The sequence below is a fragment of the Trachemys scripta genome, chromosome 24, assembly GCF_013100865.1.
Source record: "Trachemys scripta elegans isolate TJP31775 chromosome 24, CAS_Tse_1.0, whole genome shotgun sequence".
NCBI classification, from domain to species: Eukaryota; Metazoa; Chordata; order Testudines; family Emydidae; genus Trachemys; species Trachemys scripta.
In genome coordinates this window covers 1,521,857-1,538,266 of record NC_048321.1, presented here as the reverse complement: position 1 = coordinate 1,538,266, position 16,410 = coordinate 1,521,857, and the positions used below count along the sequence as shown (strand labels likewise).

The 16,410-nt window shown below is 52.7% G+C and overlaps 1 protein-coding gene across 2 annotated transcripts in view; it reads left to right on the top strand.

The window, feature by feature from the left end:
* The first annotated feature begins 2,327 nt into the window (after positions 1-2,327).
* The window catches only part of CADM3 (cell adhesion molecule 3), a 116,154-nt gene continuing 102,071 nt past the window's right edge, over positions 2,328-16,410 (top strand). The window contains exon 1 of one of the 2 annotated variants that reach the window (XM_034756327.1): positions 2,328-2,545. In XM_034756327.1, the coding sequence (XP_034612218.1) occupies positions 2,470-2,545 (76 nt within the window). In that variant the 5' untranslated portion in view covers positions 2,328-2,469. The remainder of the gene's footprint in view (positions 2,546-16,410) is intronic. The other variant, XM_034756329.1, reaches the window with a different exon arrangement.

The window sequence follows — 16,410 nt, the reverse complement described above, 5'->3', positions numbered from 1 at the left end:
AGAGAAGTCTCTCCCACTGGAGAAAAACTCCAAACCATGGAGACATTTCAACCCACAGGGACACTTGCCTCACAGACACCCATCCCATGGACAACCTGACCAATAGAGACATCCTATCTACTGGAGACACCCCTACTACCAGAGATGCACAGAGAATCCTGCTTCATGGACACCCCAACTCACTGATACCCAGACTCCCAGAAACCCCTCCATCCCGCTGCAACCCTGATCAACAAAGACATCCCACCTCCTGGAGACTCCCCAACTGAGACCCTGATCCATAGACATAGCTGCCTCTCAGACACCCGCCTCATAGACCCAGACCTTCAGAGACATCCCACCTCCTGGAGATACCCCGACTCACAGACCCCCCCATCTCACAGAGACACCCCATCACATAGAAACCCTGACTCCTGGAAGTGCCCTATCCCACAAAGGCTCCAACCCCCAGAGACCTCAGCTCACAGAAACACCCTGATCCCCAGAGAATCAGCCTTATAGAGATACCCTCACCCACCAAGACACCCCAACCCCAGAAACACCCTACCTCACAGAGACCCCCTGGCCCAGACAGAGCTTGCCTCACAGAGATGTCCCAATTCACAGCAATCCCCACTCTAGAATGATACTTTGATCTACAGAGTGTCTGAGACCCGTCGTCCCAGGCCTTCTGGGCTACACTACATCAGTTGATCATGCTCAGTTACATTTGTTCCTCTACAGCTGATGGAAATGCACCTGGCAGCTACACACCCCAGTGTTTCATTTGGTTCTCCATGGTGCTGACATCCCAGACAGACTGGTTGTTTGGGGCCCAAGAAGGACCGAGTCTCATTCCAGCCTCACTCATTTGTGTGCCAAAGTGGTTGGAGCTGCCTGAAAAAATGGAGAGAACTGGGCCTCCCTTAGCGCTATGGGACAACCACTTCTCCCACATTAACTACTCCACTGGAGCTGTATTTACACAGCAGCACCCCCTTTTTACAAAGAACTAGCTCCTCAACAAAGGATCCTGATTAGGAAAGTTGCTATGGACCCTGTCTCCAGAGATCCTGTCACTGATACAGGCTGCCCCGATGTGACACCCTCTCACCAATACACCACTGATAAAACCTGACCCACAAGGAGTATCCTCACCAATACCAGTGCTGATCTAGCCTGCCCCACACAGACCTCTCCTCACCAATACACCGCTGATACAACATGCTCCACAGACCCCCTCCTCACCAAAACACCACTGAGCCAGCCTGCTCCACACAGACCCTTCCTCGCCAATAATACATGGCTGATACAGAGACCCTGCCTCACCAATACACTACCGATACAGCCTACCCAACACAAACTACTCATCACCATCACTACTGATAGAGCCTGCCTCACAGGGACCCCACTTCACCTATACACTCCTGATACAGCCAGCCCAACAGAGACCTCTCCTCACCAAATCACCACTAATACAGCCTGCCCGACACAGACTCCTCCTCATCCAAACAATGCTGAGACGGTCTGCTCCACACAGACCCCTCCTCGTCAATACACTGCTAATACAACCTGCACCACAGACACCCGCCCTCACCAATACACCGCCAATACAGCCTACCCCACACAGACCCCTCCTCACCAATACACCGCTGATACAGCCTGCCCCACATAGACCCCAGCTCCCCACACATCAGTGACAGCCCCAGTGGGGAAATGGGTTTTATCACGTCCTTTCCCCACCATGACTTGAACCATCCTGCCACCCCGGCCTAGCCCGAGCCTGGGGCATGAGCCTGGGGCAGGGACAATCACGCCGCGGTGGCCCGGATCTTGGAGGCGCGGCTGGGTGTGTTCTGGAAGCGGGTGTGGCTTGTTTTGGTTTGGGGCTGGCGGCTGCCGTGTTTTCCCAGCCGCTATACAAAGCGTCGGGAAGACGCAGCCTCCCATGGTCTGTGGGGACGCGGGCTGTGCGTGTGCGCCCGCCGGGGGAGGGCTGGTCCCGCTGCCTCGGAGCAGTCACCGGAGGCAGTGCCGGCAGGTGCCAGTGACCCGCCCGCTCCCAAAGGCTGCATTGCACCGTCCGAGCCCAACGCTGCTGGTTCGGACCCAGGCCCGGCTCCCGGGCCCCCCGCGGCCACTCCAGCCCCCGCCCCGCGAGCAGCAGCAAGCTCCGCGGGGACCGGAGCGTGTGGATCGCACCAAGTCTTCTGCGGGGGGCAGTGCGCGCGGGGGGGAGCCGAGCGAGCGTGTTTCAACAGGGCGGAGGGGGGAAAACGTTCGGAAAGATGTTCCCGTCCCCCTACGCTCGCAGCCCTAATGGTCCGTTCCGCGTACTCTATTTAATCCCCTGCTGCAGCCGCCGCGCTGGCTTCAGTCAATAGCAGAAGCCGCGGTGGTTGCTCGTGGTTTTGGGTGCGGGCGGGCCGGCCGCTCGCTCGCTTCCCGCGGGGCTGAGCCTTGGAGGATCCCCGCAGCCCTAGAACAACCATGCTGCCGCCGGCGCTGACCCTGCTGCTGCTCCTCGGCTGCCTGGCGGCGGGCAGCGGGACCCTCTCGCAGGATGGTGAGTGGGGGGCCATGGGGTGTTAGCCCGGGCTCCGGGCGGGGGGTCCAGCCGCTCTCCTGTCTGTAAACGCCGTTTCGCGGAGGCCGGTCGCGCCGTGCGCGGCCCAGGGAGCGGACCGCGGACAGCGCCGTAATCCGGTCCTCTAGAAGAGGGGCCGGGAGCCGCCGCCGCCTCCTGCCCGGCAGCTGGGGTAGCGCGTCTCGCCTGCCCGCACCCTGCGTTGCCTCGGTTCGGCCGGGCTCAGCCTCGGGCCCGCTGGGGCTGGGCCGGGGGCGCCGCACCCCTAGGGCGCAGCCAGGTGCGGGCGAGGGTTCCCTGTTCTGCGGCGCTCAGCGCGGGGGCTGGGAGCCCGGGCACAGCGGGGAGGGGGTCGCTGGGCGCTGCCTGCCGCTGGCGGGCGGTGCCGCTATGTAGGTCAGCCAGGCTCCCCGGGTGATAGGTATCCCCACCGCCTGCCCAGCCCTCCTTGGGATCGGTGTCGGGCTCGGCTCCGGAGACCCGTCCTCGTCCTGTAGATTGGCCCGGCTCCCAGCCCTGCTCGGTGCTGGCTGCAGTCGCTGTCCCGAAAGGGGCGCGGGAGGTGCTCGGGGACCTGACTGGCCGGGCCATCGTCCCGGGGGAGGGTCCCCCGGGCACAGCCGTGTAGCGGCGGTTCGGTGCATCCAGCCAGCGGCTCTGCAGCCTGCGACGCAGCAGGGCGCAGCTGGGCGCGGTGAGAAAGGGAGGGGCAGAGCCCCTGCCTCGGAGGGATGGAGTTAGCGGAGCTGGCCGTGCGGTTCTGGGCTGAGGAGCAGGAGGGGCCACCCGGGTGTTCCCCCGAGCCCTTCCAACGGGGTCCTCCAGCCTGGGGCAGCTGGTATCAAGGTCACCCCCTCCCTAGGCTGTCCCTTTGCCACCTTTTCAGCAAACAGGTATGGGTGGCTCCACACCTCCTCATCCCTGGAATTTTCCAGAGAGGCTGGCACCCCTGCCCCTCCTGCCGCGAGGATCGGGAGTCTTCCCATGATGTGTCTCTCCATGGCTCCCACTGGGTGACTATGCTGGGGGAGGGGGGTTAGGGTGCAGAGTAGGGAGCCAGGGCCTCAGTCACTGCACCCCAGATTGGCCGTGTCACCATCTCAGCAGGCTTGTGTTCTTGCAGCTAAGGGTAGCCAAGTGCCAAAGGTGACTGCAGTCCTGCCAGGGCTGTGGCATGCTGCATTTCGAGGCAGGGCTTCAGTGCTAGAGTTGAGGCTGAGATTGGCTTTTAGTTCCAGTAGCAATTTGGAGAGATTTATTTAACATTATTAGGCTTGCTGCCTGTCTTCCCATCTCTGCCTGTTTACCTTCCTAGCCAGCTTTCCATTTGTATCTCTGTTAGTCCATCTGCCTCTCCCATTAAGCTAGGACATACAGTGCTGCAATTAGCTGGGTTTAAAGTGCTCGGAAGATAGCAGAAGGCTGCAGCAGGGTTTGGAGAAGACAGACCAATTCCACCAGTTCCTCCCAGAGAAACCTGTTCATATTTGTATGTCTTATTGTTCAAGTATCTCTCAAATCCCCCTGGCACTCTGTATACAGATTGTTTATTACGCAGAAAGCATGGAGCGGCTCTGTAGCCCCATAACCCTTGAGACAAAGGGTGTTTACCCATTATGTATAACAACAATAGGCAGAGCGATGCATGCCAAAACAACCTTTAATGAAGTACCACAAAGCAAAAATAATTTTGATAAGGATTTGTAAAGGTAATACATTGATTTTCGTAACTGTATTGCTGCAAAATGAAATGCTGGCTGAACCTCAATAGCCAGGCTTGGGGCTTGGGGCCTGAAATGACCATGAGATCACTGATGTCATGTCAGTGACACCCTCTCTTTATATTTGTCTTTAAAGTATTATATACGCATCTATGTGGTGCTGTACACGTACTGAGACTCATCAGAAGCAGGAAATAATTCAGAGGTGGGCGGTGAGGGACCAGCAGTGCTAAGACAAAGGTTTCGCAGATTTCAAAACCAGAAAGGACTCTTATTATCTACTCTAACCTCCTACTTAACAGAGGCTGGAGATTTCTCCCAGTAATTCCTGCATCTATCCCAGCAACTTGTGGTGGAATTAGAGCATGAGGTGAATTAGAGATGTGAAGTAGAAGAGCATTGTGTGTACTCACATGCTAATGAGAGGACCATTCATCCATTTCCTCCTTCCCCCTTTCTCCTCCTCCCCTCCCCCATGCATCTAGAAATGCCATGTTCAGTGCAGGCAGGATTCTCAGACTATCTCTGCAACTGTGGCCATGTATTTCACCAGTTAGGTCTTGAATGAGCTTTTCCTCAGTGTGCATTGCAGGTGCTAATGATGGAGGGGTGCTGGACTGCTCTCCTTACACTTCCTCATTGCCTGATTTCGTGGCGCAGGAAGTAAAACTGAAAATGCTTACTGGGGTAAAATAGCCTGGAACCAAAGGCTGGATGAAGTATTGCAGCATGTGGGAAGGATGAGAAACTGGAACCAGGAAACATCCTGGTTAGGGCATGAACTGGAGGTGCTTGGATCCCAAAGTAGGAGCAGCTCTCCTGTTGAGCTACGGGAGAAGCTCTGCTAGCCCTTCACAGCAGGAGAATTTCTATCCTCTTCCCCACCCCACGCTAGAGGAGAAGACTGTTACTGGAAGCAGGGTGTCATGTGATCACACCCATTCAAAAGCCCCAGAGACAGGCACTCTCCATGCATTCTAGGTGGTGGTGGTCTTGGTGATTATGATATAAGGAAAAGTTATTTACTTGTTCCCATAATATAAGAACTAGGGGCCACCAAATGGTTTAAAACAAATAAAAGGAAGGTCTTCTTCACACAGCACACAGTCAACCTGTGGAACTCCTTGCCTGAGGAGGTTGTGAAGGCTAGGACTATAACAGGGTTTAAAAGAGAACTAGATAAATTCATGGAGGTTGTCAGTTAATGGTTATTAGCCAGGGTGGGTAAGGAATGGTGTCCCTAGCCTCTGTTTGTCAGAGGGTGAAGATGGATGGCAGGAGAGAGATCACTTGATCATTGCTTGTTAGGTTCACTCACTCGGGGGCACCTGGCATTGCCCACTGTCAGACAGCAGGATACTGGGCTGGATGGACCCTTGGTCTGACCCAGTATAGCCATTCTTATGTTCTCATGAGCATGGGGCTGTCAGGCCTTCGGCATCATGAAGTCCCAAAGAGAAGCCACCTGGGTATGGCTGGCACCATGTCATTCTTGATTGTTTGTTAAAAAGGCCATGCTAAATGCCACTGAGATCACTGTGATCATCTAGTCTGACCTCCTATATAGCAAAGGCCACAGAACATCCCCAAAATAATTCCTAGAGCAGGTCTTTACCAAGGGCTGAGTTTTTCGTTTTGTTTTTAAAGTGTCCCAATGGCTAATAACCCTCAGTGTTTTAAGCCTGATTGTGTTCAGTGAATTGACTGGGTGTCCATGTGCATGGACACACTTTTGACTGAATCCCAAGTGCTCATAAAAATGCACGTGGTATCGGTTGAGAGTGGTGGGTTGAAGTTCTCTGTGTAGCCCCCAGGCAGAGTACAACATGGAAAATGACATGGCAAGCTTCCCTCAGGAAGAACGGTAAGAAGTGTCAGTGTTTCCTTTGTTCTCTGGCCCTTTGCTGAGATATCAGCAAGGGCGATGCTGGCTGAAAAACATAAAACCAAAAAAATCTGTGAGCACCAACCTGGAGCACTGTCTACTCCCACTATGAATTCAGAAAAGCATTGGCTAAGAAATACTGCCCCTGCAGGAAGACATTCTGTAGTGTCATGCTGTTCACCAGTCTATGACATGGGCTCAGGAAAATGTCTTCGCCATTGATTGTCCTAAAACCCCCCTCCCATGCACCCCTCAACCTCTGAATGTGTCCCTGGCACAGCTCTCTCACCAGTAGGGCCCTTCTGGCAGTGTTACTGAGGAATGTGGTATCCCCTCAGAAGGGAGAGGTAAGGTGCTGCAAGTATAAAATTCCCCACCTGTCTCCTCCCCTTGGGAATTAGCTACATTGTATCCCACAGCTCCTTGACCATTGTAATGAGACAGGAGGTGGGGTTCCACAAAGGGTTCTGTTGCCCAGGGAGCAAAACTGTTAGACTCTGGGAAAAGTCTTGGTACTTCACCATAGTAACTTTGTCTGTGTGCCCTTGGACAGCTGATGTGCTGTGCAGATTTTGGTGTCTTTGGGCTGGGAGTGTGTGAGGTTGGGGAGAGGATGATTCTGTGCCTACAAGAACCCCACCAGTAAGAGAGAGAGAGAGAGGATTAGTTCAGGAGCAAAACCTTTTTATTTATTTGAAAATCGTGTACACTAGCTACATGGGGAAACCCACTGAACACTAAAGCTCCAGGCCCTGGTCTGCTGCGGACCTCATCTACTGAAGGTACTTGTATATCACCTATTACTGTAGCACCTCACAATCTTTAGTAGCTCTGAGTGCTGTTATCCCCATTGTACAGATGGGGGACTGATGGTCAAAGAGGCTAAGTGACTGGCCCAAGGGGTGTCAGGCAGTCTGTGGCAGAGCAGGGACTTGAAATGAGATCTCCCAAGTCCTAGGCTAGTTCCCCAACCACTGGGCCATCATTCCTTTCTCAGCACAGTAGAAAATGTTCTCCCCCATGCACTTCCTCCTACCCTCTCCTAGTTGTGTGCCCTAAGGTCTGTTGATCTAGAGATGGGTGGATTCACCAAGTATCTGACCTTCATGTGAATTCCCAGGCTTCCCCTAGGAGCACTTCATGCTGAGCAGAAGCACTGTGATGGGAGGAGATTTCCCTGTCTTTGGTGAGTGCCGTGTGTTTCCAGCTAACACCCAGTGAACGAGACCATCCCCTCACAGGATACCCAAATGGGTATTAGTGCTTCTGGGTGGGAGTAGTGGTTGGAGCGCAGCCCTGGGAGTCAGGAGCTATGGGCTCCATTGGCTGTGCCAGAGGTGTATTGAGTGACCTTGGTCTAGTCAGCAGCCTCTCTGTCTTTTAATTTCTCCACCTCTGAAACGAAGATAATAATAATGATTTGTCTCACTGGGAGGTTGCGTACATTGTTAATATAAGCCCTTGAGCCCCACCTAAGGAAATCTGTAGTGGCATGCTCAGTAATACTCTGATTAGCTGGGCAGATGGGTTTGCCACCATCTGCTGGCTCAGCCCATGGTCTATCTGTGTGCTTGGACCTGATGCACTGTAACTGTCCTATGCAAATGATGGCGAGATCCTTGCAATAGCTATTTTTCTTCAATAGGACACATTTGTACCATAGTGAGGCTGTGCGGCAGCTCTCACGGGGGTGGGGGTGCTAAGTGTAGTCCCTCAGCCCCATAGTCATTTCTTAGCCCCTCCTTGCCAGACTGCGAGCTCCTTGTCCTCAGTTGCAGTCGCATTAGGATGCACATTGTGCCTTTTGTAAATACTACTTAGGCTTGGGTAGAGGCACATCCACATACTTGTGCTAAAGCAACTACTGACTTCACAGCTATCATTAAGGTTTAACATATGCTACAAACCTTGTTTCAGTCCCATGTCACATGGGGGAAGTTGGCTGGGGAAGTTGTGGCAGCCCTGGTGAACTAATTCCACCACAGGCATGAGAAAGGAGGAGGAAAGTGAAGTGCAACCTTTTGTGAATCTCTTGAAACAAAATTAAAACCGCTCTGATAGTTTCAGATAGGCCCATTCCCCCTCAGGGAGCCATTCTGTTGCAGGAAGCCTAGCCAAGAGGAAATGCAGCTGTGGTTGCTTTTTTGCATTATTAGACTCTGAGAATAACAAGTGCAACAGAACAGGGAAGCTGTCTACTAAACGGCAGGCAGAGCAAGCTGCAAACCAGTATTGCTGAAACAGACAACTCAGCTATCTGGCAAAAGGCATTAGGATCAATGAGACACACTGGATTGAAAACAACAACAGAGATCAGGGTACACAGTGTCTCCCAGCCACGTACTCAGACAGTGAGGGGAAGTGCTGGCGCTGCAAAAGCAGGACTGAAACTTTGCTTCCACTCTGACTATCCTCAGGTTTGGGACTAACCTTTGTTACTGACTCAGAGGCTGTGCTGGACATGTGCTGGGGAATGTGTGGAGGGCATGTCTGCAATGAGCCGGAGGAAGAACTGAAACAAGCTGGGGAACTGCAATTGCCAGCGATGACTACTGAGTCCCTGCCAGGCCCTTGTGCCTTTCCAGTCTCCTTCCAGTCAGAAGGTGTGAGGAGAGAGAATGCTGGGCTGCTGTCTAGACACAGAATGCATGGGAAAGGCAACTCCCTCCTTGTCCCTCAGCCCTGGTGCCCATGTGCCAAACTGGCCCAAGTGGAACGTGTCTCTGGTCTCATTTTATCACTCTTCACAAAGATGAAGGCAGACAGCCCTTAGCTCCACCATTGGCCAGGGCTCTTTCTGCATCTCTGAGCAATTCCTGGTCACCAGCTACAGTCTCCTCTCTTCTTCAGACAGCCCCCTTCTCTAAAGCAATACTGCTTCTCCCTTCCCCATGGAACCCACCTCTCTGTCCAGGGCCATCTTAGTTCAGTGGCTTTCACGTCTCCTGCTTAAAGAATTGCACCCATTGCAAAGATAACTGTCCCTGGTCCCCCGCCTCCTACGTACACACAGGAGTGGAGAGAGCTCCTCTGAGACAAGGGCTTGAGAAAGGAACCAATTCTCACTACTATGGCAATGCTTTTGATGGAAGAACTGATCCATCTGAACAAATCTTGAGATGATGATTGGTTCCTTCTCTAAATCGTTTTGGCCAGCAAAACTAGAACCAGTTGGTCCGTTGCTAATTTCCGTGCCCTGATCTGGGAGTCCACAAACCAACAGAGTCCTAGTGAGGTTGTGAGGGAGTCACAATGACACTGGGGTGTAGGGCTCGCTTTCTGGTGATCCTCTGCACATCTCAGTTGCTCCCCAGGAAGACCCAAATTGGCAAGAGGCCAAAGGTGGACATGACTCACCCTCACTGGGATGGGCTCTATTCCAACATGACCGTCCCTGTGTTGGAATGCAGAACCATCTCTCTGCTCCCTTCTGCCCTGTCTCTCCTGCTGGGAGGGGGAGCAGGAGAGATGGCTGCTGCTTCTCCCCATCCCATGTTTCAAAGAGCTCTGGGCGCTCGCTTCAACTTCTGCCTCCACTCCATTATCAATTATTTATTAATATTTTAGGAATCCCCAGAAGCCCCGGTTAGGATTGGGGCCCCATGGGTGCCTGGTGCTGCACAAACATGTAAGGAGATACGGGCACTGTTTGTCCTGAAGGGCACACAGTGTAGTTTGAGATGAAGGTAACAAGGGAGAGGAACCAAACAGAGACACCTTTCTGTTCTGTGTTCATACAGCGCCTTGCACCTGGGCTCCTGTAACAAGGGATGGGGAGGCTGAGGCACAAAATGTAGCTCTATCAGCAACATGGCCCCTCAGGGTGAGGGGCACTGGGACCTGTGTATAAAACCAGCCACGCCAGCTCACTCCTTGTCTGAGATCAGGTTGGCTAGTGTGTATTGAGCAGCTGCTTTTCATGACAGAAGGGTGACTGAATACACAAAGGAGACTATTCTTATTGAAGTGGCCTGAACTCTGGAAGCTCAGTGGGATCCCAGGCAGTGCAGCGGTGGCCTCTGGCAGTAGCACAGTGGCATTTGTTGTGGCATGGTGGTGTTCTTGCTGGCTGCATTATTCTGTTACTACTGTGTCTTGTGCTTGTGGCAAGTCTGTCACTCTATGAACTGCTCACTGCACAGCATCACTTCTGGGCCCTCCGAGTCCTCTTTGCAGGGATTTGCAAAATATTACAAATGGCCAAAGACTTGCTTGAGGAGAGGAGGCAACAGCTGGGTCTTGGAGCAGAAAGTCAGCATCTGTCCAGTTCAATAAGAGGCGTCGCAGCTGTGACTGTTCAGCAATCCTCAGCCACCCTGTAAACTTCTGAGCTATGTTTCCTGAAATCCTCCTCGCTTCTCCAGCGTGACCAGCAGATGGGCACAACCCAACTGCACGTGGCCTTGCTGTGTAGCAGAAGCAGAGACCAAAGTGAGAGACTGGACAGTAATACTCACCAGGGAGAGGAGTGAACTCTGGCTGCTGCCCACCCAGGTGTCAATGCCTCCCCATCCTCCCCTTGCTCCTCTTTTTGGGCAGTGTCCCCTTTCAGCATGATGGATCCTTCTCTAGCCAACACCCTTTCACTCTGCTGATGAGGTTCCTTTCCAAACCAGTTAATTAAACTGATGCCATGCCCTGTGTGGACATTATTAATTCCATTTAAACTGGGCTTATCCATTTAGCTTAACTTGCTAAGAAGCCCCTAGAAGCCAGGTTTAAACTAAATTGAGAGCGCCCTGGCTGATGAGGCTGGGCACCAGCTTAATGGAATTGGTTTGAAATGACAGTGGTGCCACTCTGCATACATCTACACAGCCACTGGGAGGTGTGATTCCCTGCTCAGGTAGATGTATACTTGCTAGTGCTCCTTGAACTGGTGCCAAAAAATAGCAATGTCATGATAGCATGGGTAGTGGCTTGAGCTAGCTGTCCGAGTATATACCCAGGGGTCAGGACTTGACACCATGAATGCTTTGGTCTCTCGTACCAGCTGTCGGCTTGCTGAACATTCATGGGATGGACCCGTTCCCTTTGTTGTCTGTGACAAAACTCTTATTGACTGGCTTGGGCCTTAACTCTTGAAATGGAATTTGCTGTTGCTCCTGCTCTCCATGTGTTTTCATGTATGCATGTCAAGTCCTTCTTGTCCCTTATGCTGGTTTTTGAGGGTAAAAGCTGGGTGCAAACTAAAAACCTGATCATCTCCAGAAACAATAATGTTGTGGAATTCCCATGCACCATGGACTCATTTCCGTCTCCCCTAGGCCAGCCATACCCCTGGAGAGAGTTCCTTTCACAGGAAAGAGCACTCTTTCCGACTTCACCGTAGGGCCACTCCATGACACAGACTCCTGACAGTTCGAAGTTCTTCCCAACTCTCTGATTAAGCCATCACTTTCTAAGCTGAAGTTTCTTGTTAAAGAAATGGCAGTGGTAGCCCTTCTGGTAACAGAGTCTGTAAATCTGTATACTACTGCCTTGCCAAGTTCTGAGATAGATGGGTGGAAGCTGCTAGCAGCTGAGATGTCAGGCCCCTGTCTATTCATATAAAAGGGTATTTGCACATTCAGCTGCTAATGGAGCTGTGCTCATGGCACCCAAACTGTGGTGATCTGTCACCCATCTTTTGGCATTAATCTGGCCTTAGGAACTTGTCCATTCTCTGGTATTTCAGCAAAGTAGCTGAACACCAAGCACAGTAAAGAAGACAATCTGAAGAAGAGCTCTGTGTTGCTCAGAAGCTTGTCTCTCTCCCCAACAGAAGTTAGTCCAGATATTCCCTCACCCACGTTGTCTCTCTAAGTGCAGTAATGAATATTTGCATAGAGCTGTCCCTTGTGGACTCTGCTCGTCACCTCTCCTAAACTTGGCAGCTTTGCATACTGTTTGCAGTACTCCCAGTCACACTGTAGTGCTCCATGCTGGGCTCTGACCAGGACTGCTCCATGCAGAGGATCGAATGGTCCAAGACACCACTCAGAGCTGCTGGAGAGAACTGTCCTTCAGGTTAACCTGATTTCGCCACACCTGCTAGATGGTGACTTTCATTATTGGAACCAGCTGCATCCATCTCCAGGGGCTGGGATTCACTGGGAATGACTCTCCATGGCCAGGGGGTTTTTTTTTTTTTGGTTCTAAAATTGCTTCTCCTCCCATTTGCCTGGGAGCCAGTAGGAGACTTGGCTGTTTGGTGCCAGATCAACAGACTTTCTAAGATTCATGCCCTATTGAATGAGCCTGCAGGAGACAGTTTCCAGGTAATGGGACTCCTGCCCCTTTTCATGGGACTTCTAAAGGATTTAGCTGTGACAAATCACTAGGAAACATGCCCTGGGCAGAGGAGAGGGTGAGGGCTCCAAGGGTTTCCAGTTCTCATTTCTAGGGTTTCTCATTAATATTTTCTTGTAGCTCTCAAGGGAAAAATAAACAATCCTTATTTTCCATTTTTCCTTTGAAAGACATTGGCTGCTAGAGTTCTACATGACAATGTCACTGAACACGCACAGATCCCTGTAAAGCAAAGAGCAGCCCTAGGACCCGACTCTGAGGCCCTCACTGGGGCAGGATGGCCCCAGACACCAGAGAATATCAAACCAAACCATCTGCTTCATTGGCAACAAGCACGTCAGCGATTGGCCCAGAAGGAGCTATGGCGTCACCATGCAGAGATCCCACAGCCTTCAAAGGGGCTCAGACCCCGTCCTGTTGCCCAGAGGCTGTTCTAGCTCTCACACCCCAGAGCTGTGTCATACCACCACGCTGAGAAACATCAATGGAAAAGGCAAGCGTATAAAAGCCACAAACTCATGAGAGGAGACCTGCAGGCTCTCCGAGCAGTGCCACCTCACCAGCTGGCTGCATGTTATCAGAGACTTTTAACAGCCCAAGCAAGAAATCAGAAATACTGCAGACAGCAGGGGCACCCTATTGTCTTACTGTGTAAAAACTCCTTTTGTTGTGCACAGTGTTTGTACGACCGTTACTGTGCAAGTAACGCAGAGGGGTGGGCATGATTCTCCTCGTACGTATGCTGGGGTAAATCAGATGGAACTGTGGGTTTCAATAGGTTTCTACTGGTCTAAATCGGTGTGGGACAAGGGCTTCTCAGTCCAATCTCGTGATCCGCTGATAAATGAGAATAACCGTTCCATGTTCTTGAGCTATGATCCGGAGCGTGTGGTCCGGTCTTTCAAAAGAGCTCTGCACCCCACGTGAAAATGACACTGCTAGTTTAGATGTCTATCTGTGCAGAGCATCTGGAAGCCTGGTCCAAGGTGCCATGTTTGGTAGGCGTCTCACTGCTCATGGTCTACTATACGTTCATGCTGCTGGCCCACGAGGTGGGCAGTGATTCCTGCACAGACTTGTCCCCACAGAGACTGCAGCACAGTCTCTCCAGCAGGGCGCAAAGCTAGCTGGTCACATGTGGCCCATCAAATGCAGAGATCAGGACATGGCAGGAGAGCCCTGTGTGCCCCACTGCCTGTCCTGGGATCCCCCCTCTGTACAGATACTAGGGACAGCTGCACCCCGTTCTGCTGCTTGCGCTCCTTCCCCATAGATACTTGCAGCCCTGTCCTTCCCCCTGGATACAAGTGCTGCTCAATAATTGCAGTGGGAGAGCAGAGCCATGGGAGTGGCTGGACCATGCACCTTTTCCTTACAGACCCAAGCCTGGCTGGATCTCCCCCAACCCCATCCCTCTCTCTGCCTCAATGCTCTGGATGCTTTGGTTTGTATTTATGTAGCTCGATCTGGAATGCTCCTGCCTGAGTCTAGCAGGGGGCTCTCCTCACACTGTCCAGCTGGTCCAGGGCTCACTGTGAATGCCTCTGCTTTAGGCTCTGCCCTGGTGACGTGCTTGGAATAGTGCTGACTCCTGAGCTGGCACCATCCATCCCTCGGCTCCATGTGCCACAGAGTGCTGATGAGCAGGATTCTGCATCGCATGCTCTTGCTACCAGCATTCCCTGCAAATCCCTCTCATTTCAGGGATGCGCAACCCCTTCCTGAATGGACTCTGCTCTCAGCAAATACATGCCCTGGCGGGACTTGGAAAGGTTCTGTGGCTGTTGAGATCTGGGGTGAGGATGAGATTCTTGAGACAGGCAGTTTCAGAGAGAACTGGGACCAGCCTCCTTTCCCCTCCCTCGGGGATTGTGCAGGGAGAGGACGCAGTGCTGGATGCACAGGCAGTGGCTGTGCCCTGCACTGAGATTCCCTTACATTGTTGCCGCATTTTGCAGAGCTAATTGGCCACCACCCCTGTGTGAAAGTGTAAACACCACTGGGAAGCACAGCCAGCAGCAGCCCGTGTCTGTGCGGCTGGCTGCCAGAGCCACAGGCAGGAGCTGCTGCTGCCATCAGAGCGTCTGCTTCTCCCCGCTTGCTGCCAGTGAGCTCGCCCATATCACACCTCAGGAATGTGTGGGCACAGCCGCTGCCGGAGTATTAGGGGCAGCACCGGGGGGAGGAGGGGGGAAGTACAGTCCATTGCCCAAAGCTGTACTCCCTTCCCCAAGTCCTGTTATGGGCTGGAGAGGGGGTTGCTTTCCAGCTCCTAGTACAGTGTGTGTCTGCAATGATTATAGGGCCCTTGGGCTGGGACCTGTGCATATGGGAGGGGGGCTCTAATTGCACCCTTGTCTAGAAACAACCAGCCAAGACAGGTTAAAGACTACCCCCTGGCCCATCCTCCTCAGCAGGTTCTCCTGGGCTCGCTCCTTTCCAGCACACCCTGCCTCAGGGCTCCTATTAACTGCCTATTGTGCTAATGACCAGCCATGTTCCAGTCCTTCAGCTCTCCTTAAGTGCAGTAGGCAGCTGATAACTTGATCAAACTCCTGGAATGCAGCATCCTGTGGCAAGGGCCCAGCGGCTGAGTGTGCAGGTATGGGGGGGGGGGGAAGGTGGGTTCCATTTGGGGAGAGGATGTCATCACATCCCAGCAACCTGCAATCACTCTCGTGCCAGTGCCAGTTATATCCAAGGCCCCAAGTGCTTGTGAAAGCTGGGCCCAAATCATGTGGCAAAGCACTGGGTTCTAGAGCACTGTAGTGCGGCAGGGTGGAGAATCCACCTCAAGGCCCTGGGTTCTAGAGCACTGTAGTGTGGCAGGCTGGAAAATACATAGGCTCTGGGTTCTAGAGCTCCAGTGCAGCAAGGTCCTGGGTTCTAGGTGTCTCTAGTGTATCAGTTTTGCTTTTCTGTAGTTGAAATGAGTGATCTGCTCAGCATGGGTCCCTGTATCACTGGCCTTGAGATTAATTACATTACTTTGTGCTGTTCCCTCATCTTCTGCTTTTGAGCTACCCAAGATGTTTATACTGAAGTAGCCATAACTGTATTGTCCAAACTGGCAATCACCAGACCAGACTTTCAGAAATGTTCAGAATCCAGCAGCCCCCGTGGAATCCTTCCCTTCCACAGTGAGACCAACAGGGATTCCACCCTTCATTATCCTCAGTGGAGCTGCAGGAGGCTGAACTGTTTTGAAATCTGGCCCACAAGGGCTAGAAGCTGCATTTAAAAGGCCACCATGAGCATGGTGGGTGATTCCAGGCTGAGGAATGCGGGGCCATGCTCTAACCCACTCCCTTGCTCTGTCGGTCAGAGGCAGAGCCCTTCGCATTGCTGGCTGGATCCCCTCCATCTGTGAATCATGACTCAGCCCCTGCTGACTCCAGCCTGCTCCATGCTGCACTTCCATCACCATACCTACCCCTTCACCTGCTCCTTACAAGGGTAGGCACCTGCCATTGTCTGGCACACGCCCTCCTGCGCTGTCTGCCTCCCAGCTGTGAGTGCTGATTAAGGAATCCAAGCAACAATCGCTGGTGGCAGTGCATGATCTAAATATCACTGAACCAGAAAACTAGCCAACACTCCAGTGGTCCAGGGCTGCCTGCCTCAGGTCTCCCCACCACTCGCCTGTCTACTCCCAAAAGGCTTCCAGATGCAGACTGAGGCCATTCTCCGCACAGCCAGAGCTGAGCCCCTTCCCTGGGAGGTGGCCAGGAGAGAGAGGTGGCAGGTCTCTGTGCTCAGCAACAGTCCAGTCTGTGCTAGGAGCCAGGGTCACAGCATTCCTGGGGCTTGACCCGGCGTGTGCTACACAGCACGAATGGGAGAACCTGAAATACAGCTGCTGCTCTGCCCACAAAATCCACCCTGCATGCTGTGGGGTGAATGAGATGGATTGCCTAGAACCAGCTGGTACCTGCTCCCCACCTCCA